Source organism: Sphaeramia orbicularis, chromosome 16, assembly GCF_902148855.1.
Source record: "Sphaeramia orbicularis chromosome 16, fSphaOr1.1, whole genome shotgun sequence".
NCBI lineage: Eukaryota > Metazoa > Chordata > Actinopteri > Kurtiformes > Apogonidae > Sphaeramia > Sphaeramia orbicularis.
Window position 1 is genome coordinate 25251989 of NC_043972.1, and position 26055 is coordinate 25278043.

The 26055-nt window shown below is 39.7% G+C and overlaps 1 protein-coding gene across 6 annotated transcripts in view; it reads right to left on the bottom strand.

Moving 5' to 3' along the window:
- Nucleotides 1–3365: 3365 nt before the first annotated feature.
- cobl (cordon-bleu WH2 repeat protein) overlaps nt 3366–26055 on the bottom strand; it is a 75435-nt gene continuing 52745 nt past the window's right edge. For 3 of the 6 annotated variants that reach the window (XM_030157582.1, XM_030157580.1, XM_030157581.1), the window contains 10 exons: nt 25184–25790; nt 19186–19359; nt 15515–15833; nt 12790–12905; nt 11359–11532; nt 9698–11244; nt 9361–9597; nt 7863–7979; nt 5995–6297; nt 3366–5232 (listed from right to left, as the gene is read on the bottom strand). In XM_030157582.1, coding sequence (XP_030013442.1) covers nt 5152–5232; nt 5995–6297; nt 7863–7979; nt 9361–9597; nt 9698–11244; nt 11359–11532; nt 12790–12905; nt 15515–15833; nt 19186–19359; nt 25184–25790 — 3675 coding nt within the window. In that variant the 3' untranslated portion in view covers nt 3366–5151. The remainder of the gene's footprint in view (nt 5233–5994; nt 6298–7862; nt 7980–9360; nt 9598–9697; nt 11245–11358; nt 11533–12789; nt 12906–15514; nt 15834–19185; nt 19360–25183; nt 25791–26055) is intronic. The other 3 variants (XM_030157584.1, XM_030157585.1, XM_030157583.1) reach the window with 2 other exon arrangements.

Here is a 26055-nt window from a genome sequence, read left to right on the forward strand (position 1 = left end):
AGGCAGTTATTGAGAAAGAAGGAGGACACATAGAATAAAAACATTTTCTATTATGTCAATTTTCTTGTGGCAAATAAATTCTCATGACTTTCAATAAACTAATTGGTCATACACTCTTTCAATTCCTGCTTCAAAATATTGTAAATTTTGCTTCCCCACCCTGTACATTCTGTTTTTTTTTTGTTTGTTTTGCATTTAAAGCATCAGAAGATTAATGAAAAGATTCAGATTATGGAGGAATAAAATGCACCAAAGGTAAACTTGCATTCACCTCAGAGTGCTGTCAGATAAAGTGTTGCACCTCAGGCTGTAGTGACACCAGGGAAACCCAGCATTTGCTTCTTTTTTTTTTTTTTTTTTTTTTTTAGAACTGCCTGTGAAATTCAGATAAGCTTAAGGACGGGAACACAGCGTGGGAGTCTGAAGTGCAAAAGGTCATCAGTCCTATGGTGTGTATGTATGTATGTGTCTGGAGTGGGACAACAGGCTAGGGTGGGTGAGTGGGGTGGGGGTGGGGGGGTAAACGCACACATGGAACCAACACAAAGAACAGACGTGGTGCGGCCATTGCATCACACACACACATGCTTATATACAAACACATATCATGTCATTCACGTTTACGGTGCCTCCACGCCGCAGACTGTCGAGTCTCTGTCAACTCATACATTATGTTGATTAGGCCTCATCAGACATTCAACATCACTCAGGCCTTTTGTTCACATTGATTGATCAGATACATCGTAGACCACAAAACAAAGTCAAAATAAACTCCTGCTGATAGTCGGTGTCACTGTGTCCATCACTCATAAGGCTGGCAGTCACAACTAACAAAGCAGTATATAACATAAGCCAGGACATTTGGTGAATGACAATCAACCAAATGTCACGCAGTAAAGTATTCTTTTATTATAAGCTGTCACAGAAGGAACTGCTTATTTTCTTATTTTATTACTTTTAGCTACAAGTCACACAAACTCCCTAAGCTTAGCCAGGACACAATGGGCTAATGGGATCTAAATTATATGTTTTATAAACTGCCTTAGGTCGAGATGAAAAATACAAACCTCTAATAAAGCTGGTGAAGGAGAAACCAAAACTAAGTGAATTTATTTCTGTTATATCATGTGGCGTGACGTTCTGGTAATTCTTGAATCAGACGTTGTTTTTGTTGTCGGTATGGTTAAAATGGTTTGGAACGGAACGGTAACACGTGCACATGAGCGTACTCACAACAAAAATACCACTCACACCCATACCCACACACACAGACACAGACATCCACCCACCCATATACACCCTTCAAAGGTTTGTAAGGCAGATTAAAATGGATCTAGAAAGAGCATGCATTTTGACCCACAAAAGAGCTTGTGGCCCCTTATGGGATTTTACAGCATTCTGTGCACTCTGACTTTTTACTGCTACAATTTTCTTAACATCTCCCTTGCACTGGTCAGAAAAACGGCTGAAAAACAAGCAACCAGAGTGCGTTTTAAAAGTGGAAGTATTGAAATTAAAACATATGCAGTCATAATGATCAGATCTGGACATTTATGTGTGATTTTGCAACTAATGTGGATATTTGCATCATTCAGTAATGTCAAGAGGAAGTTACAATGAAAGCATGTTTATATTTTAGTAAATATACTTTTGCAGAGTTCTGGCCTTGTATTACTGTTTTTCTTTCTTTCTTTCTTTCTTTCTTTCTTTCTTTCTTTTTTTTTTTTTTAACAAAAGCAGCACAAATGAAGGTTAAAAGCCATAACAAGATCATAATGGGTGTACAGGCACAGTCGATCACCTTTTCCCTCATCCTAAAAAAAAAAAAAAAAACGCCTGGAAAAAAAAATGAATGAGAGTGTGTTTTAAAAGTGGAAGTATTGAAATTAAAACATATGCACAGTCATAATGATCAGATCTGGACATTTATGTGTGATTTTGCAACTAATGTGGATATTTGCATCATTCAGTAATGTCAGGAAGAAGTTAGAATGAAAGCATATTTATATTTTACTAAATATACTTTTGCAGAGTCCTGGCCTCATATTACTGTTTTTCTTTTTTTCTTTTTTTTTTAACAAAAGCAGCACAAATGAAGGTTAAAAGCCATAACAGGATCATAATGGGTGAACAGGCACAGTCGATTATCTTTTTCCTCCTTCTAAAAAAAACACCTGAAAAACAAGCAACCAGAGTGTGTTTTAAAAGTGGAAGTATTGAAATTAAAACATATGCACAGTCATAATGATCAGATCTGGACATTTACAGGTGATTTTGCAACTAATGTGGATATTAGCATCATTCAGTAATGTCAGGAGGAAGGTACAATGAAAGCATGTTTATATTTTAGTAAATATACTTTTGCAGAGTTCTGGCCTTGTATTACTGTTTTTCTTTCTTTCTTTCTTTTTTTTTTTTTTAACAAAAGCAGCACAAATGAAGGTTAAAAGCCATAACAAGATCATAATGGGTGTACAGGCACAGTCGATCACCTTTTCCCTCATCCTAAAAAAAAAAAAAAAACGCCTGGAAAAAAAAATGAATGAGAGTGTGTTTTAAAAGTGGAAGTATTGAAATTAAAACATATGCACAGTCATAATGACCAGATCTGGACATTTATGTGTGATTTTGCAACTAATGTGGATATTTGCATCATTCAGTAATGTCAGGAAGAAGTTACAATGAAAGCATATTTATATTTTACTAAATATACTTTTGCAGAGTCCTGGCCTCATATTACTGTTTTTCTTTTTTTCTTTTTTTTTTTAACAAAAGCAGCACAAATGACAGTTAAAAGTAATAACAAGATCATAATGGGTGAACAGGCTTAGTCGATCACCTTTTCCCTCCTCCTAAAAAAAAAAAAAAACACCTGAAAAACAAGCAACCAGAGTGTGTTTTAAAAGTGAAAGTATTGACATTAAAACATATGCACAGTCATACTGATCAGATCTGGACATTCACATGTGATTTTGCAACTAATGTGGATATTTGCATCATTCAGTAATGTCAGGAGGAACGCATGGGCTAGTGTTTCAAGAATCAGGAATGCAGGTTAGGTTCAAGTTCTGTGAGAGTCATTTCATGTGACCACAGTGATGAGTCAGGGCAATGAGCTGTTGCCCGGAATAGTAAGCTCATCTGTGGTGTGGCAAGAAAGAAACAGAGAAATAGGGAGAGACAGGGGTTACAGTGTATTTCATAAGGACAGCAGGATGACCACAGTTTACCACATTGCCAGGAATGGCACAGACACATCAGAGTGATGCGTTCAAGAGCAGGACTCAATGTCACTTTGAAAAGGGAAAGATGATTTAATGGAAATTTACCTCAAGAAACAAAGACATGTGAAACAGACAGATATTGCTTGATTATAAAATTATTTATTGAATCAAAAATTAGGTAGACAAAAATAACTTCCAATAAAACAATGTGCACTTAAAACTGGAAAAGCTTATAAAACGTCATCACTAACAGTGGAGCAGCTCTATCAAAGTCTGATTCAAATCGACTCAGGGATAATCCTTCTGTAGTTTACAGTATATACAATGCTACAATGTGCTGCAGACTATTTATTGTGTGTAAATGAAACCATCTTGCTGAAATTAAATGACCCATTCTAGGTAGAGAAACAAAAATCTCTTTGAGTTTTTAGTCTCAAGGTAAGACAAATAAAAGTAAAAATGTGCTCTGAAAGCAGGAACTAAGTATATATTAAAATATATCTATTATCTATTTAAGACTAGGAACTGATCTCTCTTTACTCAGATTTATATCACATTACACAGTAGCAAGCATTTACATCTGAATACAGATGTTGTCTGTTGTTATCAGTTTTATTCTAAATGATTTTGCACATAAATACCTTTTAATGGCAGCGCGGTGTTCTAACTCTAACAATCAGTGCTACTCCTTGCAGGAATCTGTACAAACAGAACAGCAGAGCGAAATACAAAACTAGTCGAAAGCATCTTCATAGAAACACTGAAGTAGTGCTTTCCTACAACATCCCTAAAACCACAGGTTTGTATTACAAAGCCAGTATGTATTAGAAATGACTTGTTGATCAAGAAATAATCTCTTTGCTTGTGGTAGCAACTGCCACTTCTATCCATCACCAACAATGTCTCAAAAAATATTTCAATGTCAAAGAAAAGACAGATTCATTATAATATTTTCTCTGTAATATATGATACTTCAAAGGCATCTGAGAAACAATGAAAGCATGTTTTAGTACATATACTTTTGCAGAGTCCTGGCCTTATATTACTGTTTTTCTATATTTCTTTTTTTCTTTTTTTTTTTTAACAAAGGCAGCACAAATGCAGGTTAAAAGCCATAACAGGATCATAATGGGTGAACAGGCACAGTCGATCACCTTTTCCTTCCTCCTCAAAGCCAAGAACTGCAGAGGTTGGCATTACGGATCAATAAACTGCTTACATATATCTTACTCATTCTGAAACAAATATAAAGTTGTTTAAATCTGGAAACATCATCAATCCAAGTTATTGCACCCCATATAGATTTGTTTTTTTTACAGCAATCATATACATAACACTGACTGTGCAACAGTATAAGGCATCCATAACTTAACTGTGCTAAAAGCAAATAAAAAAGATCCAACTGAAAAAACCTGAAGTCCAGTTAACCATTTACATTTATAACATTATCCTTTCATTGGCACTTTTTTTTTTTTTACAATGTTCCAGTTAATATTACTGAATTCAAGTACAGATGGCAAGAAAAACAGTAATATGTTACGAAGATGACTTTCTGGATGTTTGGCTACTATCGAAGAAAACAACATTCCCTCTTAAGAGAAGAAATGTTTAAATAATTCAGCTTTTATATAAAAAAACACTTTCAGCAGGGAATACAAGTAAAAATAAGCTTCCCTGCTTTCAGCCTTGCATGGCTTAAAGCATAAGGCCTCAAATGGATATATTCATATTCATTAGATCTTTGTTCTCATTATTTTGTTGTTTGAATAACATATCACAATGCATTCTCCCAAATTTCCAAATACCATTCACTCAAAATGAGACTCTCCACATTTCTCCAAATGTCTACAGCAAAAACGTGCTGGGGGAAAAAAAAAATCCCCCAAACTCTGATTTGATCAAATATTCCCAGTGAGGTTCCTTCTTATTACTGAGAAAGGGTAGAGGAGGCTGCTTGGATTGTTCCCAGTCTGCCGTTCACTTGGACTGTCTTTGCGGGCACAGCGACCTATATGAAAGAGACACAACATGTCATGTTTGTATTTCTTCCCTCTGGTAATGAAATTAATAACAGTCCATGGCATATTGGGAATGAAATACCAGGTTCTGTGGTTTTGTGTATTCTAACTGGGTACAGAAAGCAAAATTTCTCTATCCTGAAAAAACAAACTTTGACGATTAGTTACATTTCTGGTTGAAATAATGCCGAAATAATACTGAAATTGCTTGCTTTTGGTTTCTAGGAGGTGTAATCTTAAACAGGCTCTGACCTGAAATTGAACTTTTCTACTGCAGTACAGTATGGCTGTCTTTGTAAGTGTAACAATCTGGAGTTCATTTCCAGTTTCCCCAGCTGCTGCAGTGCAGGAGCGCTTTGTTCTCCCTATGTCGTCTTACAACAAGGCAAGTCGAAGGAAGAAAGAGGACACTTTCAAATCACTGGATTTTTTGTTACTGTCTCTGGGTTTCTTGTCTCTTTCTATTTCTATGCTTAGCTATCTTTGTTTTACTTTTCATGTCTCCTAGAAATGTATCGCAAGAGACGTACTTTTCCCTTTCTGTGGATATGATACGGTTTGGTAATTGGAATCCATTAGCTTTTGAAGTTGTGGATGTAGGATGTGTGTGATGCTCACTTTTACTCCCTACTCTTATCACTGTGTTTTCATGAGGGCACCGTAAAATTGGAAATCGAGCGGGGTAGATAACGACTGCAAAGTTACAAGAATTTACACTGTACGGTGATGATAAACAGTGTGTGTTTTCATACCTTTTTTAGCCTCTCAGCAGCAGATCCAGAGCGGATGGCCTCCAGCATCGCCTCCCTCGCCATGGCAGGGTTCATGGGCGGGTTTGCACTTGGATGTGACACGGAATTAGGCTTACCCTGAGGCAAGGCAGGAGGAGGAGGAGGTGGGGGTGCAACCATGGGTGCTGGTGGTGGTGGAGGTGGGGTACAGGCAGGAGGAGAAGTGGAGGTCAAGGAGGAGGCAGTGGCAGTGCGTGGACTCCTACTCTCCTCAAGGACAGTCTTCCTGAAGCTCTCCAGCTCATCAGCAGCTTCTGATTTTGTCTGTAGGGTGAAAGAAAGAGGGAGATGTATTAGAGAAAGTGGGAACTGCTTTTTCACTTGTACGTTAACTGATTCTCCACATCCAACAGGCACAGGGTTCACACACAGAAACCATGTCACCTAGTGAAACCATTGGTCAGAGTTTCATTTAAATAAATAAAACTGAGAAATGCATCTTAGACACAATATTTTCAACAAGACTTTTTCCAGAAGACTCGTTACATTTATATGTCATAACATCTGTCATTATCAATCACGACCCTCGGCACTATTTCACAATATGAAAATCCATCTATTTTCTTCCTGCATTTTCCATATCTGATATGAATTACTTGTTTGGAACATTTCAGACAGAATTCAGGCCAGTTAACACACTTTAACTGATCAGTGTCCTATCTGCTCCTCAGAGGCCCTGCTGCTGACAAGAAAACTGTTTCAGATAACAGCAGTAGCCGAGTGGAGATAGGAAACGATGTGGACTCAACAGTTCAGACCAAAATCCCTGAATTGTGCTTAAATACCACTCATTTCTCGGGACTGATGTGGAATTCCAGTAAGACCTGACTAATAAGCACACGCATATCAGCACAGCATTCCTTCTCTCCTTTGTTTTTATGACACATACTTATATTTCTTACATTTACAATATATTGGTCTATCATCACTAATATTACAAGTCTATTGATCAAAGTTAAGCAAATTTATTCAAACACAAAGTTTTTGAGTTAGATTTAGTCAAGCAGCATTCCAGAGATTCCAGTTCTGAAAAAAGGACCCTCCAGAATAGAACCGCAGATGTTTCAGCTACAGCAGCACATATTCGGAGCATGCAGACACCCATGCTTGCATAACATGGTTCACGTTTGGTTCTGTGAGCTGCTAAGTACCTAACAACACAGACAAGATCTGGCTTTTATTTTTCTCCATTCACATACTTCTTGCGCTAACTAAATTTACCACAAGTACAATATTTTTTCTATTTTAAGTGCTTTCAACAACACCGGTGGCTCTATGAAGCGGTGGCAATAAGCCTGCAATGATATTAATGCGCTCATGTATAGCAGTAAATGTTCTATCGTCACCATCAAAGTTTGCTGTTACTTAGCAAGTAACCCAGCATAAGGCAGAAGGGAAAGTGCATAGTTGAGGCACTCTGTCATGAACCAGGATGTTGGCCGTGGTTTTGACTCGATGATTGTGCTGGCTGGAGAGTAAAGTAATCAATAAAGTTATTAAAAGCCGTTCTCTGATGATCATAAATATCTGTGACAAATTTAAAGACAATCTGCAAGATGTTGAGTCACTGCCTAATAGAAAACGTCTGACCTGCTGGAGACAAGATCTGAAGTTATTGCTTACACATTATTACTAATTTATCCGAGTGTAAGTGGGGATACGTTTAAGGAGTCATTCTAGGCTGAAAGTGGATGGAACAGTCATTTTAATACAAACAATTAATCATACTGTGACCTTTTTAGAGCGAGGTTTTATCTTTCTAACGCCCCCCCTTAATATTGACAGACATGGTGCCCTGCTCTGTATAAATAGCTCTGTGAGTCTTTCACCTTTCGTAGCCTTCCAGAATTGCCCTGGGCTCTAATGGCAGCCATAAGAGCCGACCTCTCATTCTCCTCCTCTATGTAGGATGGTTTCTTCGTGTTGCTGGAACCAGAAGTGGATATCTATCAAAAAAAAAAAAAAAAAATAAAGAAAATGAGTTATTTTCCTGTCATCACCTTCATAAACACTTATCTGAATCTGTATAGTGTAAACAGTATAACATCACCTCCCTAAATTACAGGAATGGTGGGAGTTCTTGGAAAAACAGTTTGAGCAAGCTACATTTGGAAAATACACAATTCAAAAGCACAAACCCCTTTCTTCAGACTTCCCCCCTGAAGCCACGCCTCCAGAGAACCGGAAAATGCAATGCTTGCTCCGGAGGGTTCACGAGTGGTGCGCAGCATCAATTCGCCCCCCCCACGGATTTGTGTGTACCTCTGAATTCAGGTCTGTTCATCAGTATATTAGATTAGAAGTTGGACTTTTCACTTGTTATTTTGATACGTGTTTTAAGTAATCTTGAGCTAGTAAGAACAGCTGATTGCAGTAAGACTGATGTCAGACTAGTTTGCTTTGAACGCTGTAATCTGTGCATTTCACTATTATGTTTGTCGACAAAACAGCCTCAATTCATACCTATCTGGCTAACGTTACATTCCCTAGTGATTTATGTTAGTGACACAACAGTTTGCTGATGAACTTTCCATCCTAATATAACTAATATAGCCAAGCTCTGACTCTTTGCTTCGTTTCCTGTACAAGTGCTTCAAACCTCTGAGAACGCACAATTCATGCACGAAGAGGGGTTAGCGCAGAGGGGGGAGGGACAAATGACAGATGAGTTTGATAGACACATCACCATTCAATCATTTTGATGGGTCAGTTAAAATGATTGGATGGTGTTTTTTCAGTCCTGTCTGTTCCACAGGTGACAACATTTTTTTTTATTTTTGTGTTAGAGCATTTAATTCATTGGTTTCAATCAGGGTGTGAAGGGGATTTTAAGCAATATAGTAAAAAATGCTCCAGGAAAACATCTACCCCACCTTTAACTGAATAAGTCCTATTTTTTAATAAAAAAAACCCCCAAAAACCCCAAAAAATCGAGTAGTTGATGATTTCGGGGAAAAAGTCTTTTTTTTTTTTCCAAAAAATAACTTAGATAACTATTTTAGGATATGTACACTAGGGCTGTAAGTAAAGATTATTTTAATTGTTGATTAATCTTTCAGTTACTTTGTCAATAAATCAGTCAGTTCTTCAAAGTTCAACATGTTTTGCTTGATCTAAAGCTGCAGATATCAGGTCAAAAAGGAGTAAAGACACCAGAAAATACAGACGAGCTGATGAACCAAAAATGGCAACTGCTTAAATAGTTGAGGAAGGAATTAATTGTTGCAGCAGATACACTTTTGATCCAATTTGTCTTTATCACATATTGCGTCTCTTCACTTTCTACCCATTTGTCCATTCATTGTAATACGTTTATTTTGATCTCACCTTCTTGAGCCGTTCCCTGCCTCCGCCTGTCTGGATGGCCTCCATCAGGCTGCTATGCAGAGATGTCTCTCTCTCCACTGATCTACAGATCACTGGTCTGAACTTCTTCACCGGCCCAAACAAGGTTACGGGTGGAGGCCCAGGGGTCACACCACAGTCTGACACGGTGACAGAAGGTTCTGGTTTTCCATCAGATATTTGATGGGTTGCTGCTGCCTGGGTCGTGTCTGAGGAGCTCTGAGGAAAGATATACAAGATTAACTTTACTGTATCATAGTCATACTTAACGTGACCCCAGTCGTGAAATTTCCATAATGCACATTTTACACGGACTTACAATTGGCTGATCTTGGTGAATGGTCTTGACGGCTGTCAGTGGTTTGGCAGATGAGCGTACAGGACTGTTTGGTGCAGGGCTCAGGCTTCTGGGCTGAATCTGTTTAGTATTGTTTCTGTCCATCTTGGCGGTCACATTTATTTTGGGGGTTCCGTTAGACTGTTCGTGATTATTGGCTGTTTCTGTTTCAAGCATTTTAGAGCTTCCTTTGGTGGATCCAGCACAATTTCTCAAATCTCCCTTCTCTTGTGTTGCTTCTCCACAATCTTTCTGGTAACCTGATATGGATTGAGGGTAGGTCATAGATCTCTTAGGACCAGAATGATTGGATTTAAAAGCTGAATTATTCTCATTATTTGTCAAAGTTGACCGGAAAGATTGGTTTGGATTGATTTGTATGGAGCGACCGGATCTCGGCAAGCCAATATTCTGTGTTTTTACGAGGGAGGAAGACTCAGGGTTGTTAGGACTGGAGATGGGTTTAGCTGAGGTCTTTGGGGTGTGTTTCGTGATGGCAGACGCAACATATTGGCTTGAAGTTCGCCTGGACGGCTTGAGGAAGGACAGGTCTCTTTTCAGGTCTGTAAGAGGAGGGGGGACGGTAGGTTTATGACTTGGCTGCTGAATGTTTACAGACACTGAAATCTTGCTCTCTGCCTCTGTCCGATGCTTGTTTTCGACTTCAGCATTTTTCACTGGTTCCTTAAAACTGTCTTTAACCAGCTCTTGAGGCTCCTTTGCCTCTGCAGGTTTATTAAGTGTACCCTGGGATGTCTTCATGCTCTCCGTGTTAGTGGTTTTCTGTGTAGTTTCTACAGTTGTAGTGCAAGTATTCAGGCCATCTGTGCTCTCTTTACCCTTATTACTCAGACCTTTACTCTGGGGTGCAACACTTTCTGGTCTTACATTTGAGCTCCAAAAAGCTTTGGCCTTTCCGAGGAGAGGAGAGCCCTCGCTGCAATGACTCCCTGACTCTGATGCACCACCGAGTTTATTACGGGATATACCCATTTTAACCATGTTTCCTTGCTCGTCAATTTTAATGGCACCAGGGGTTACTGTGACAGCTGGCTCTCCCATAGCAACATGCATGACGGAAGGCTTGGGAGGGACCACAGTGAAGGTTTTCATGCCGAAGCGTGACGTGACATTTTCAGTTATTTTGCCGTGTAAAGTAGTGGAGCCGGTGATATTTGGGTGAACTCTCTGCGTCATTCCGTCTCTTTGACTGGATGGCGGAACAGCAGATTTCTTCTCTTGTGCGTGTTGAGTGCGTCTTTTCTCAGAGTCAGGTTTGGTCTGAGTGTTCTTGATATTCATCTGCGTAACGTCATCAGACTTTGCTTCTGACGCTGTGGCCTTTTTCACATCTTTTACAGTGGTATCGGTAATATTCTTGTCTTTTGTTTTATCACTTATAGATGTTTCCTCCACTGACTTCCTCTGCTTCTTATTATCTGTGTTGCTTTTATTACTGGCAGCAGCTGTACAGGCATTGTTGTTTTTGTTCTGCAGCTCTGCACTGATCTGGCGATAAAGTCCTGGACCTGTGACGAAAATGGGTGAGAAAAACACTATTTAATAGTCAAATAATAGACAAAGAGCGAGACAGAATACACCTAACAGTGTTAATAAATGTCAATAATGACTTAGGGTAATACCTTGGCTGCTGTATGACTCAGTCTCATTCTGCTTCGTCCACAGTGTATCTTCCTCTAGTACTTCATCTATGGCTGTGACTGGCACATCCAAGTCCACTACAGACACCGGCACCTCATTACTGTCTGTGGACAAGGAATAAGGAGTGTGCTTAGCTGAGACAATATCTATGTGGACTGGAAACAGAAAAAGAGATACATTTTTAAGGGATTACAGGGTGCTTTCTTTTCATCCAAATATAGATTCCAGACTTTTTCAAAACTGCTATTTTTTTCCCCAAAACCTTGACTTTATGTATTTTTAATACTTGCGTGCCTACTTTTTTGGTTGAGATTGAACCGGTTGTGTGTAGTAGAAAAGTTCATTTTAATAAATTTATGAATGAATGAATGTATAATTCGCAGTAAATTATGTTTTACTGACAGAAATGTTTTCAAAATATATGAAAATCACATAAGTGCACAGATACCAAACAAACAAATTTCACTAGAATCATTCCAGTACTAGGTAGTGAAATCATATCAAGTTTTTTAGATGCTTTCCTCGTGTATCTTATTTTACAAGATTATGTGCCTTTGAGCAAACTCTAAAATTCGACTGAGATAAACTTTTTTTACACACTTTATTAAGACTTTCACAAAATTCCAGAATTTTCAAGGTCTGGAAAACAGCGTTTCAAAATTCCATAGTTTTTAAGACTTTGAAGACATGCGAATACATCTGTATTGTAGGCAACCTAGCTTGGATTTGTAAATATATTATCTATGGTTTTTCAGGGTTCCTACAGGTTTCTACAAGTTAAATTTAAGACGCTTTAAAACCTTTTTAAGACTACTTAGAACAGAATTTAATGCCCATTTCATGGCCATACAGGCAAAAATTTGTGACTCCTACAATTTAGGAAAATGTATTTGTTTACTCCAACTTCTTGATCCACTTCTTGATTCTGCATCATTTCTCACTGGGGGCTGCAAAGTTAGCAATAATTAGTTTCTAATTTCAATATAAATTGTTAGGTTGGAACAGGTAGAACTGAGAAGACTAATGCTACTTTCACATTTAAACACAATACAGTGAACACGTTTACAGACCCATAACTTAAGACCTACCATATCAAATTTAATACCATCTAAAGACTTTTTAAAGTTATTAAAGATTTACAGATTTGTAAATTCAAGACTTTTAAGGTTTTTTTAAGATCCTGCGGGAATGCTGTTATTACTCATTAAATTTCTTTAGAGTTGCAAGATCCTCTTAAACAATTTATTTCATTAATCAACAACATGATATTTTGGCCCATACTTTTCACAACTATACGTCCACTCACTCCACTATGCAAGATTACAGAACACAGAATATTTCAGTGAACGTATATGCTGCAGATTATTTATTTTTGCAAATCGATTTATTTGTCCTGAACTGTGCCCTCTCACCTGCAAGATCTGCCTCCAAATCTGCCAGAGTCTTGTGGAGCTCGGCTGAGAGTTCCTTGTCTTCATAGCTTGTCTTTATCTTGTCTGATTTTGTCTTGGTGGTGACGCCATTGTGCCTGAAAATATAAATAAGTGTTAAAATATGTATCTGCAAGAATACATGCAGCCTTAACACAGCACAGCCCATGACTATTTTTAATAACAGTCACCCCCAAACAGCTGCTATAAGGTGTTTATTTGATGCTGGTGTTACATCCAGCTCCCTTCCCGTTACTAATCGGCCACAAAAACCAAAAGGGTAAATGCAGTTCACCAGTACAGAAAAAAAACAAGTGTTAGTTTCAAATACAGTATGTTTTGGTTTTTCAAAGCCGAATTTTATTTTCATTGGAGCTTTCTCTCTTTGAAACATTCAGCTGTGAAGATATTATTACCACAGTTTAAACTTCCTTCGCACTCTTCAAGGGTTCACCCGAGCGTTCACATGAGTTATTGCTGTATTAGCTTCAACAAATTGCAATAAAAAGGCCAAACCAAATAGAATTTGTCTTCTAAGAGACTTGGACTGATCCGCTTTTCCTCAATGATTCTGAGAAAACAGGGTTATAGTGCTTTCCTGGAAAACTGAGGAGCCAGCAGCATCAGACTGGGCCCAGGATTCATAAAGTTTCTGAGTGAGACCACTGATCCAAGATCCCTGGTCTGGGCACATTACCATAGACATTTCACAAAAAAACCTAAGAGGCAAAAAGTGATCTGGGGTAGGATTAATTTTCCACAGAGGTCTTTGAATAAGAGCCTGGAACCATAACTATGAAAGCCAAGCACTAAAGGTTGGGGGTGCCAGCTTTGGCTACATCTCAGATATAACACATAGCAGAAACTCCATTTGCTTAGTGTTGTTGGCAATGTAAAAAAAAAAAAAAAAAAAAAAAAAAAAAAAAAAAAATATATATATATATATATATATATATATATATATATATATATATATATATATATATATATTGTGGGGAGACTCCTGTAAGTGGCTGAAATGATTATCATTTACTGCTCAGGTGAAAATACCGATGGAATGTTAAACCTGAACGGAAGACGTGAGCTGATTATTTTCATACGCATTTCAGGGTGGCTTTAATCCACAACAATGCACGTGTTATATAGCTGCCAAGAATTCAGGATTTAATGAAAATTAATCTAAAAGAAGGGAGGCACCAAATGAAGACATGAATCACAATAAGAAAAAGATGAGCAAATACTAGGAAACAGAGAGCCAATAAATGTAGATGAGTGAGTGAGTCAGTCTTTGTTATTGTCTCAAGGTAAAAACCCAGCTCATCTGCAATGGCTTCATGCATCTGTTTTACATTAACCTGACTATACTGAATGTGACATTAATCATCTTGTGGGATAAAAATATCTTAAACTTGGAGAGTGCAGACCTCCACCAAGGCCAATAGACCACTTTTCTTCTCTGACCACAAGTTTAATTAAACCATAAACTAACCACAAATTGTGACCTATGTTTTCCTCCTGTTTGTCACTTGGTTTCACTGGTTAGTGTAACAGACTGTTAACATGGCAACAAAATTTTACTCGTCATTCAGTTGTGTTTTTTTTTTTTTTTTCTGATCAAAGTACCCCACAATGCATTTTAACAAGTGGCAACCAGGCATGTAAAATACTTATTTTTAACAACCCCACAATGCACTCATTCGTCATATATTAGTTTTGAAAATTTATCTTATGTAATTCTGCATCTGTCACTTATGACGGAATTTTACTCCGTGTCCAAAAACTTGATTCTGAGTGATTATTATACAGGGAGTAGTTCCAGAATGAATAAGAGATGATTTCAGTGAAAGTTAGTCTGGGGATCTCCAGTGCTAGTAAAAAAAAAAAAAAAAAAAAAATTGAGAAGCCATTGCCTGCACCCTCTTTTTGGCAAGAATTAATCATCCTTAGCCAACAATCTAACTTTCCACCAAGTATCCTAAAAATCGGTGCAGTAGTTTTTGCATAAACCTGCTGATAGACAAGCAAAATTATGAGGAACAGGATGTCATTCAGCAGTGGTTCCCAACCTTTTTTGGCTCGTGACCCCATTTTAACATCACAAATTTCTGGCGACCCCAGACATTCAAAACACAGACATTCTTTCTGCTAAAATTTATTTGTTTTTGATCCTGTAATAGTTTGCTATACTATGTTACAAATAAACATTAATTTTAGAGGACATTTAGTCTATATAATGTATATTATTATGGACGGAGGCAGAAAAGCCAGGTGTAGATTACTGCACAAAGGGAGAATTTTATTTTCCTTGGTCAGGATATGTACAGTCAGTCCAGCTTGGATTTACAAGGCTGACAATTAATACTGAACAAACAAGAACTCAAACTATGAATTATGAAAGAGCTGCAGCATCTGAAACTGACCACAATGAACATTTGAAAGATAAACAGTACCACAGTGCTTCAGTTTCAGCTTCACAGTTTGTCATGTCTTTTATAGATTGGGATTGTCTCTGCCAACTCACAATATATTTTTTATTAGTTACATTTTATTTTTATCAATTAGTAGAAATTTCAGGTGACCTTCTGGGGGGAGGTTGCTTCCGTTAATACTTTATTCCTTACATTTAAAACTACTTGCTCTCTTTTTATCTCCTACACAACAAAGCCAGTGTGACCTCTATCTCATCTTTCCTTGACTTCCTCTGTACCTGTGTCTTGAGTCCCAGGTGGCACATCCCTCATCACTGTCGCTGGAATTGTCAGGTGCTGGTCCTGAGAGTCTCTCTCCACCTCCTCCGCTACTTCCGTCCAGAGATAGACTCCCATCTGGGGATGTGGTTTGGGTGTCAGAGGGGGAGCTGACCAGGCCTGAGTCCTCCCCCTCAGCCATGCCCTCAGAGGCTGCATAACCCTGATCAGGTAAGCTGCTGCCTCCGCTGCTGTCTAAAGACACAGTCTCCTCCTCAGCTGTTTCTGTCTCCATATTTTGGCTTCTGGCTGCACAACTTTGTGAAGAATGAAGCCAAGCTGGAGGATGAGAGAGTAGAAATGAAGCATTAGCAATGGCTTTCATTAGTACAATAATTCAAAACTGTTAGCAGGTGAAAGCAAAAGGAAACACATACATGCAGTTACATTTTAAAAAGATCTAATTTTTTATTTAGTGGAAAACGTCAACCAGTCTCTGTCTCAGTGACATTCTGATCAAAGTGCTACTACCTGAATAGGTCGGGCACTAATGAATTATATATTAACTGCCATGCATTCCTAAAATAATAAAGCTATGAGTATCTTTTTCCATATTCACAAACCATTAAGGACTTAAGACATCCGTTAGAAATGGTACAAGAAATCATGACAACATTTGTTTGACAAGAAGCACACGACATAGTGCGAGCTTTAAGAATACGAAATGAAAAGAAGAGGGAAAAAACAGGGGAAGCATTTAAGTTTCGACATCCATTCTGACACCACACACACACACAAACCAGAAAACACAAGCCAAATATACAAATACAAGCCCAGAGCACAACCACTTGTGGCTTGATAAAATAGCTTTAATGATGTGTGGGTGGACTTACTGTAAACAAACCCTTTTAATTAGATTTTTACAGTACTGTTTTAGTTCCAGTGAAAGATACTATTGCTCCATACCCTCTCATCTCTTTAGTACAGTCATGCTTTGGTCAGTCCTGTGGGTTTTGGAGAACTTATTTTTTTAGTCTGTCACTGATCTCATTGAACTTGAGGCCAAGAGAATAAAAATCAATGTGCCATTTGTTAAGATTTCAGCAATGAAGCCAGCATGCAAAGAGCTGGAACTCACCAGGGGATTCTTTAAAATGACTATAGCAGTGAGTGACTTTGTTTGTCAAACCAGGTGTCTGTGAGTGAGTGCATGCATTGTGTCCTATGGCTGCATGTGGATGTCTGTGTGTGTGTGTGTGTGCGTGTGTGTGTGTGTATGTGTCTGTGTGTGTGTGTGTCTGTGTGTGTACTAAGCCTGTCAGTTTTGGGCCTGGTCCTAATGGTGTGGAGAGAACAGTCAGTTCCAGGAGATGTGGTGATGACTCACAGGGTTGTCCTCCCAGCTCCTTCCCAGCAACAGCTTAGTCATGCCAGCTACAGCCACAATCAGCACACACACACACACACACGCGCGCGCATGCACACAACTGCACATATGCACGCACTGTCTAACCCTCTCATATGTTTATACACACAGCACACGCTTGCAAATACAAACACGTATGTAAAGATAACATAGTGTTCTTAGACTGACAGCACAAAATGACCTTAGGCACATGCTTCTGTTAAGCCAAGTAAAAACGTGTTTCCATTACAAAGCAAGTCAATACTAATGTTACATCTCTAATCTAATCAGAACAAACCATGCGCAGCCCAAAAACAAAATATTCACGTCTACATCCAGTCTTGAAGAAAATATCCAAAATGTTCCTTTAACATATTTTAATTGCTCAATCACAGCACAGATGGGCATGCAGATAAATGCATGTCCATTATCACAAATCCTCAAAACATACAAAATCATTTGAAAAGGCAATATATTGACACTCTGATAAAATAACTATTAAAATACGCAAAACTGTGATTTCATCTGACTTGTAAATTGCTGCATTCTGAACAAAGTAAGCTAGTTGTCTCAAAACTTGACCACTAGATTAATTCATGACAAAAATACAATATCCATTCTCTTTACATATCACCACACCATACGACATTTTGCAATTATATCAACTATCCACATCCATAAATCCATATAATACTGTTACTCTTATGTCTTACTTAACATTACTTTTGTACTCACATACACAGACAATTCCATGAGCAGCCACCAACTCATCTTTTCTTTTTTTTTTTTTTTTTAAATAAAACATTCATGCAATTATTGTATGCTTTTTGTAAGAACATTAATAATAATAAAACAAGCTTTGAAAACAGGAGACTGTTTTGGGAAGACATCTTTTGTTTCAGTGATGGACATTAAATTACACAAGCCACCACCTAAAAGCAAAATGTCATTGATAGATCATCTTTTCTATAATACAACCAAAGGCAGCATTTATCCAGGGCTCCGATTTCTAAACCAGGCCCAAACACAAAGCAGAGATAGAAACACACGCTGTCAACTATTGATCTGCAGATATCACATCACAGAGGCATTGGTTGATAGATATCACATGGCCTTGCCTCATAGCCTCATATAGCCTCGTGTCACTCATCAGTCATGTGGTAACTGATACATTTAGGGTTTAGCTCATCTGTCTTTGTATAGGCTGTGACCACATTCTGTATGTCCACTTTTAACTCAGTCCTCATCGTATATGTAATCAATAAGGTGTCCAGTTAGAAATGTAAAACCACCAACAGTATATACATACATTTGTAAAGTAGAAAAGGAGAAAAACAAGCATCTTCTGAGTGAAACTGAAGAGCAAAACTTGCTTTGACTTGCAGCATTTTGTCTGCTTAAAGTCATCTGAGGAAAACGCATTACACTTGCGAAGCAGTTTCTGCGAGGCATTAGACACAAGTAAAAGCAAGTAATGGAAGTGGAAATTAAAATTACAGTCAAGATGAGTGCAAACACTTTCTAAAAACAATGAGAAGAGAATGGTAGGTTTCCAGAGAGGAGGTCCGGTACAAGTGACAATGGCCAGGAAGAAGCAAAACAAAAAAAAAAAAGTACAAAAACGATGCCAGAAGAAGGAGAGGTCAAGCCACAGAGGGACTTCAGGACTGTTTGGAGCGGAGACGGACTGGCCCACAGCAGTACACTATGAGGATACAGGGTGGAGGGTAAAGGAGCAAAGGAAAGAACAGATCAGACTGATGAGATCATGATTGTTTTACTTGGCAGGGATGGCAAGGCAAACAGCATCCACAGATAAAATGCATAGTAAGGTCAAGCACCATCACCATGACTCACCAGTCCCTTCCATTATACTCTCATGTACGGTATAAATGCAACATGCGATGCATTCCAGTTGATTGGTGTTGACCTCAGCCCTGACCTTTTGTACCAGCAGGGGAGAGCACAGCTTATAGGTTGACATTTATAGATATGAAGCACCTTGACCTCAAATGGATCTAGTATCACTTAACAACTCGGCTGCCCAGGTCACTGAAGAAGAGGTGGAATGCATGTGAGATCATAGGGCACCAGTCCTATACACACATACTGTACATACATACACACAAATATACACGGCAACAGCGAAGGATAAAAAACGCAAGCTCTGACACAGTAGGGAGAAATTAAATCAGTTAGAAAATCAGGGCAGCATCTTCTAGGAAAGAAAAAAAAAGAATAGTAGTAGTAAAAGGAAATAAAAAAGGCGGTCCATCTGGAACCTACACTTGGGAGCTGCCTCCGCTACCCCCCTGGGCTTCTGTAGGGAGTCACTTTCTGCATACTCAGAGGGAGGGGGGGATGGGGTAGGAGTGGGTGAGGAAGGGGGTATGACATGCTGCGGTAGCTCCTGAGCTGGGGAACGACGAGGTTTGGGTGGAACTGGTCGCTCGCTGGTTCCTGAAGGAGATACTCATGGTCATGTATGTATAAATGTGGAATGTGACATAAACATTACACATGCACATTTCTTATCAAACTGGAAATAAATAAAAACATGAATAGAACATGTAGAGTATATTTATCATCAAGACCTTAGTCTGATTTACATTCTAATAGTGTCTTATGTGCTGTGTGTTTGTGCTTCATGTATAATACCTATTATTTCAACAGTAGGTTCATTATCTTTTGCTTTTTTGTGATAAAGCTGGAATTAATGGAAGAAGCAGACATTTATTTATGGTAGGAGCTATCCCCAGTGATGTACAGTGTAGCAACAATGATTTATAAGCAATCCGTTGAGGTTTCAAAAAGAAGGGAAAATAAAGGTTTTCATTGCTTTTCTTGTAAAATGCCAAATAAATTAATGTGCGAAAGAGGCTGAACTATTAATCTGTTTCTTAGATGCGTAGTCTGTCACTGCCGCTTTCAGTATTTCCATTTAACCTTTAACTCGTTTTTAATCATTACCATTTTTTTAATTTTCCGAAACAGAAAACTGTCTGCTAATAATGCAAAAAACCTTTGTGAGCTTCTGTTGCTCAAGCAGAAAAGCTAAAGGTTATGTCAGTCAGGGAAAGAAAGTCGCATAATGCTGATATTAAAATATGATATAATTATTACTTAAAGGGCACACTCTTTGTTTTGTTTTTGCATTTTCCTGTTTCATTCCCATGTCGTGATCATGACAAAATGGGTTCTCAAATGTACAGTCCCAATTGTTTTGCAAAATAATTATTATGACTGAAATATCACGTCTTATTTTTACTGCTTCAGAGCTTCTAATGTACTGAGATGTTGCAAGATATAGTGTGGATTAATACAAATGTGAAGTATTTGCAGACCATAATACCCAAAGCATGGGAATAACAGCATGGACTCCAGCAATTTACTGTAATAACAATAATCTGGTTAATGTACACATATTAGCGCATGAATGTCAGTACTGTTGAAATACATCAATGTACCACACTGTATTTCCTTATGCAGCCTGTGATGCATCAATGTGTTACGTCTTAGTCAGCAGGTGTTGTCAATGTGCTGCTTTATCTGTTTACTCCATTGTCAACAATAGAAAGGACCTGAAACAGCATGTGGGGCTGAAATGATATAATACATCATCTGAACTTTGACAGCTTCTTTAGCACACACACACACATACACACTGCCCAAGCAGCTGCAAATCCATCCCCATAACTAACTCAAAACACAGAACAGTAATAGGTCAATGAAATTCTCTATTCCTTACACACCAAAAGTAGCCATGATATCAAATGAAGATTTTCAAAAGGGCATTCCTGCATTATTATATTATAAGATCTTCTTCCCACCCCTTTTCGGGCATGTAAATGGGACGATTGTGCTGTTCTTCTGTCTAAGATTGTTATGATTGTTGGTATTTGTATTACTATGTATGTTTTGCTTGTTCGCATATATGTTAAATTTCATTGCATGTTCGGAATAAATCACTAAATCACAAATCACAAGACTGAGGCTCTGTACATGTTTAGACTTATGGGTGCTTCGATGAAACTGGTCCCTAAAAACAGGACATGGGAGCTAAAAATTCACACCAGATGTAGACTAATGTTATGAAGCAAGTTTGGAAGCACTTTGGGTCTATCCATCCATCCATTGTCTTCCGCTTCTTCCGGGGCCGGGTCGCGGGGGTAACAGTCTAAGCAGGGATGCCCAGACTTCCCTCTCCCCAGACACCTCCTCCAGCTCTTCCGGTGGGACCCCGAGGCGTTCCCAGGCCAGCCGAGAGACACAGTCTCTCCAGAGTGTCCTGGGTCTTCCCCGAGGTCTCCTCCCGGTGGGACATGCCCAGAACACCTCCCCAGGGAGGTGTCCAGGAGGCATCCGAAACAGATGCCCGAGCCACCTCAGCTGGTCCCTCTGGATGTGGAGGAGCAGCGGTTCTACTCACCCTATCCCTAAGGGTGCACCCCGCCACCCTGCGGAGGAAACTCATTTCGACCGCTTGTATCCGGGATCTTGTCCTTTCGGTCATGACCCAAAGCTCATGACCATAGGTGAGGGTAGGAATGTAGATTGACCGGTAAATCGAGAGCTTCACCTCTCGGCTCAGCTCCTTCTTCACCACAACCGACCGATACAGCGACCGCATCACTGCAGACGCTGCACCGATCCATCTGTCAATCTCACGCTCCATCCTTCCCTCACTCGTGAACAAGACCCTGAGATACTTAAACTCCTCCACTTGGGGCAAAGACTCCCCACCGACCCGGAGAGGGCAAACCACCTTTTTCCGGTTGAGAACCATGGCCTCGGATTTGGAGGTGCTGATCCTCATCCCGCTCGCACCACACTCGGCTGCAAACTGCCCCAGGGCACGCTGAAGGTCCAGGTTCGATGAGGCCAATAGGACAACGTCATCTGCCAAAAGCAGAGATGAAATCCTGTGGTCCCCAAACCGGACCCCCTCTGGCCCCTGGCTGCGCCTAGAAATTCTGTCCATAAAAATTATGAACAGAACCGGTGACAAAGGGCAGCCCTGCCGGAGTCCAACATGCACCTGGAACAGATCTGACTTATTGCCGGCAATGCGAACCAGGCTCCTGCTTCAGTCATACAAGGACCGGACTGCCCTTAGCAAAGGGCCCCGGACCCCATACCCCCGAAGCACCCCCCACAGGATACCACGAGGAACACGGTAGAACGCCTTCTCCAGATCCAGAAAACACATGTGGACTGGTTGGGCAAACTCCCATGAACCCTCGAGCACCTGATGGAGAGTACAGAGCTGGTCCAGTGTTCCGCGACCAGGACGAAAACCGCATTGTTCCTCCTGGATCCGAGGTTCGACTATCGGTCAGATCCTCCTCTCCAGTACCCTGGAATAGACTTTCCCCGGGAGGCTGAGGAGTGTGATCCCCCTGTAGTTGGAGCACATCCTCCGGTCCCCCTTCTTAAAAAGGGGGACCACCACCCCAGTCTGCCAATCCAGAGGTACTGTCCCCGACTGCCACGCGATGTTACAGAGACATGTCAACCAAGACAGTCCCTGCACATCCAGAGACTTAAGGTACTCAGGGCGAATCTCATCCACCCCCGGTGCCCTGCCACCGAGGAGCTTGCCAACCACCTCGGTGACTTCAGCTTGGGTGATGGACGAGTCCACCTCTGAGACCTCAACCTCTGCTTCCTCCATGGAAGACGTGACAGTGGGATTGAGGAGATCCTCGAAGTATTCCTTCCACCGTCCGACAACATCCCCAGTCGAGGTCAGCAGCTTCCCACTTCCACTGTAAACAGTGTTGGGTCTATTTAAAAAATAGATACTGAGATAAAAGAGAAACTATTTTTCAGATAAAACACATTTTTACATTATTTTACATTATATTTAATACAAAAATCTGCAAGTGACCCGGTCAAAAGGACATGAAAATTACCCGCTACTATTTTTTTAAAATAACTCCTTTATTCTTTCACAGAATAAACATTTTGGGAATCAAACTAATTACGCAAGGCAGAGTGTTTCATAAAAATGACCGCTGTTGCAAAATCATTCGATATTTATATGCGTTTAACTGGGCAGGTTCAGCGTGCAACACGTGGACACGCTGGGTTACACACAAAACCTGGACTGTCTGGATTAGAAAAACCACTAGGATCATCCAATTTAACAGAGTGTCTTTATTTTGTTATATTATTATTATTATTATTGTTATTTTATTATATTTGTTTGTCAAAGCACTTTGTAAACTTTGTTTTAAAAGGTGCTATATAAATAAAGTTATTATTATTATTATTATTTATAGTGCTACATAAAACCATTTCAAGCTATGTTATTCCAGATCAAATGCACTGACACCTAGGTAGATTTTCATGCCCCAATTTTGTTCCTATTTTTGGCTCCAATATTTTATTGAAAATTCATTCATTTTGGGATGGCTCAGAGCAAGAGGATAATTTTTTTGCATTTATCTGAGGTCATCATTAGGTGCATCCTGGGGGGAAATATGTCTACATTTCTCTTTTATTATTGGGTCTAAAGAAGCTGGCAAAGTGCCAGGTACCAAAATGAACCCAGTTTCATAGAAGCACCCTTATAGTTAGACTAAATGACATGTTGTTTCAGTCACTTAAATAAAGGCTAAATCAAACCCATACACATGAAACGCTACCTGACACTTAGTAAATACACCGTGAACATATTTGTCTGTGAATATACAAGTATAAGGACACCACCCTCTATACTGCATGTTCTAGGGTGTAGATGTCGAGCCCTAACGTGTATACCACCTATTCATTCACTGCCAAATATGTACTGCTCACATATAAATATAGTTGTCAGGCTTGTTTAGGCACTGCATGTGAAACTTTGAAAGGTTGTTTAGGTTTATGATTTGAGGAACTTTACAACAACTTCACGTTTTAAAGTTGATTTTTTTTTTTTTAAATTTGTGTAAAGTTGTAAAGACAGGAAGACCGGGAAGCGATAAAATACAGAAATGACAAAAAAAAAAAGCAGAGTGAGGAAAGAGGGTGATGCAATGTCAGCAGAGTGTTACAATGAAAAAAGGGGTTAGGTCTATAAATGTATTAATGATGGTGATCCCGGTGCTGGCTGTTCTATCCTGTCTAATGCACTAACCTCCTCATACTTCATCCGTTCTGCTGCTTTCATCTGCCTGTCTGCCATCCTCCTCCCCTGCAGTCCTTCTAGTCTCCATGTTTCTACCTCAAAATGCTGTCATCCCACTGTCAAAACCTTCCCATGCTCCTTTCTCTGAACTCCAACCTGCTACTCTCACCTTTCTCATCCATTTTCTGAGGTCTACAACTCTCTCATCTCTGCCCTTGTCAGACACAACAGCTCTGGCTTGCAATCTCACGTTGCTACGGAGAAAGATCTAGGTTATGTAAAGATCAATATGAGGCCAGCTGGAGTTCAAGTAGATCCTGTTTAAATCTGTGATGGATCTGTCTGTCTTTGTATCAGCCAGCTTTGAAGGTTTACGTGAGTGGTTACGCGCATAAAGGAGAGAGTGAGAGGAATAAAGTAAGGAATAGAGAAACAGCGAGATAAGGGGAAGGTAGAGAATTGATAAGTGTTGGGTGAGAGACAAGGACTGTATTGTCTCAGCAGCTATGATGAAAACCAGCTCCACTAGTTCCTGCACTTCAACCATGACTTTGCACGCACACGTACACACACAACCTTTAACTGTATGTCATTCATGACAGTTAACGTTTCAGACATTAAAACAGTGTGACATCTGAGTTATCCTGTTTAGTCACATTTAGTCACTTTCCAACAGGGAGAAAACAAATCTCTGCAGGCAACTTCAGGCTTCGGTCTGGATTCTTTATAGAAAAAAGGTGTTTGCCATCACTGTCAGCTTTATGATGAACAGCTAAGATCATTTTCTTTGATGAATATAAATCATTTGTGTGTTGTGGTGTGACATAGGGATATGAAAAATCTACATCTAAACCACAAACGCATTAAAGACGTAACTGCAAACAAAAAAGATGATATATGGCATGAAAATACCTATAAAAAAAGTAATAAGTAGGTCTAATTACGGCGTCATTGCCTGTGGTGATGCGTCTACTGTATCATTATGAATATTATTTACAGTTATTTAGTATTAAACTTGTTCTGCTTTTTTGGAAACTGGCAGGGCCGCTCTTTGGTTCTGGGCTGTAATCAAGTAGGATGTCTCCAAAATGACAAATGTATAAAATATGGTTTCAGAAAGAATGATCTTACTTGACTTGCATTGAGTTTGTTCACTATTCTATAAATACTTACCCATTGCACTGTGTCTGTTGTTTTCAACCTCATCAATTTTCAGGTTGAGGGCTGACTCAGTGTCAGACCTGTCGCTGCTGGTTGAAATAACCTCGTTGGCAGCCATGTTGCTGGTTCTTTCTGATTTCTCCCTCTTGCTGCTTGAAGCTGAGCTCTTTGTAATGGGCTGGGCCTGCACAGACCCGCTCGCTGTGCTGCTGGTAAGGGTGCTACAGTGTGAACCAGCGCCGTCGGGGTCACCTTCGGAGTCGTCGAGGCTGTGGCTGAGTTCAGAGCTGGAATCTTGGACGGCGAGGCTGTCAGAGGTGGAACTACTAGGGGTCGGCGAGCTGGGGGTGGGGCTGTCAGAGTACACGACTGTAGGTTGCACTGTTGTTTTCAGGGGAGCTGGTTTGACAGTTTGCGTTACTACAGTAGTACCGGAGACTGTGGCCGGCTGTGCCACCTTGGTACGGGAGACTGGGGTCGGTGTTTCGATAAAGTGGCTATCCGGGGTGGGAGCAGCAGAGGTTGAAGTGTCGTCTGGGCCAGGGGTGGTGGAGGCTGGAGTAGGAGGAGGAGCTGGAGCTTTCCTTTTTCTCTGTTGGCTTTCTGAACCGAGGCCCATCTGATAGGAGACAGACAAGGAGAGACAGTAGAAAGTTAATTTATGTGAGCACCTTGCCTGTGTGGTCTAATCATAAATCAGCCTGTAAATTCAGACTACCAGAAATGAAGTAGAGTTTACTGCTGAGTAATTAAATCAAGTGAAGCCCTGGCAAGAGTCTGAGCCTTCAGACAAACAGTGTGCCAACATTTCCTTAAAAAACCCTACAAGCCATTTTATTTCTGACAATTTCTGGGAACAGCACCTATTACGTTAACTTGAACTT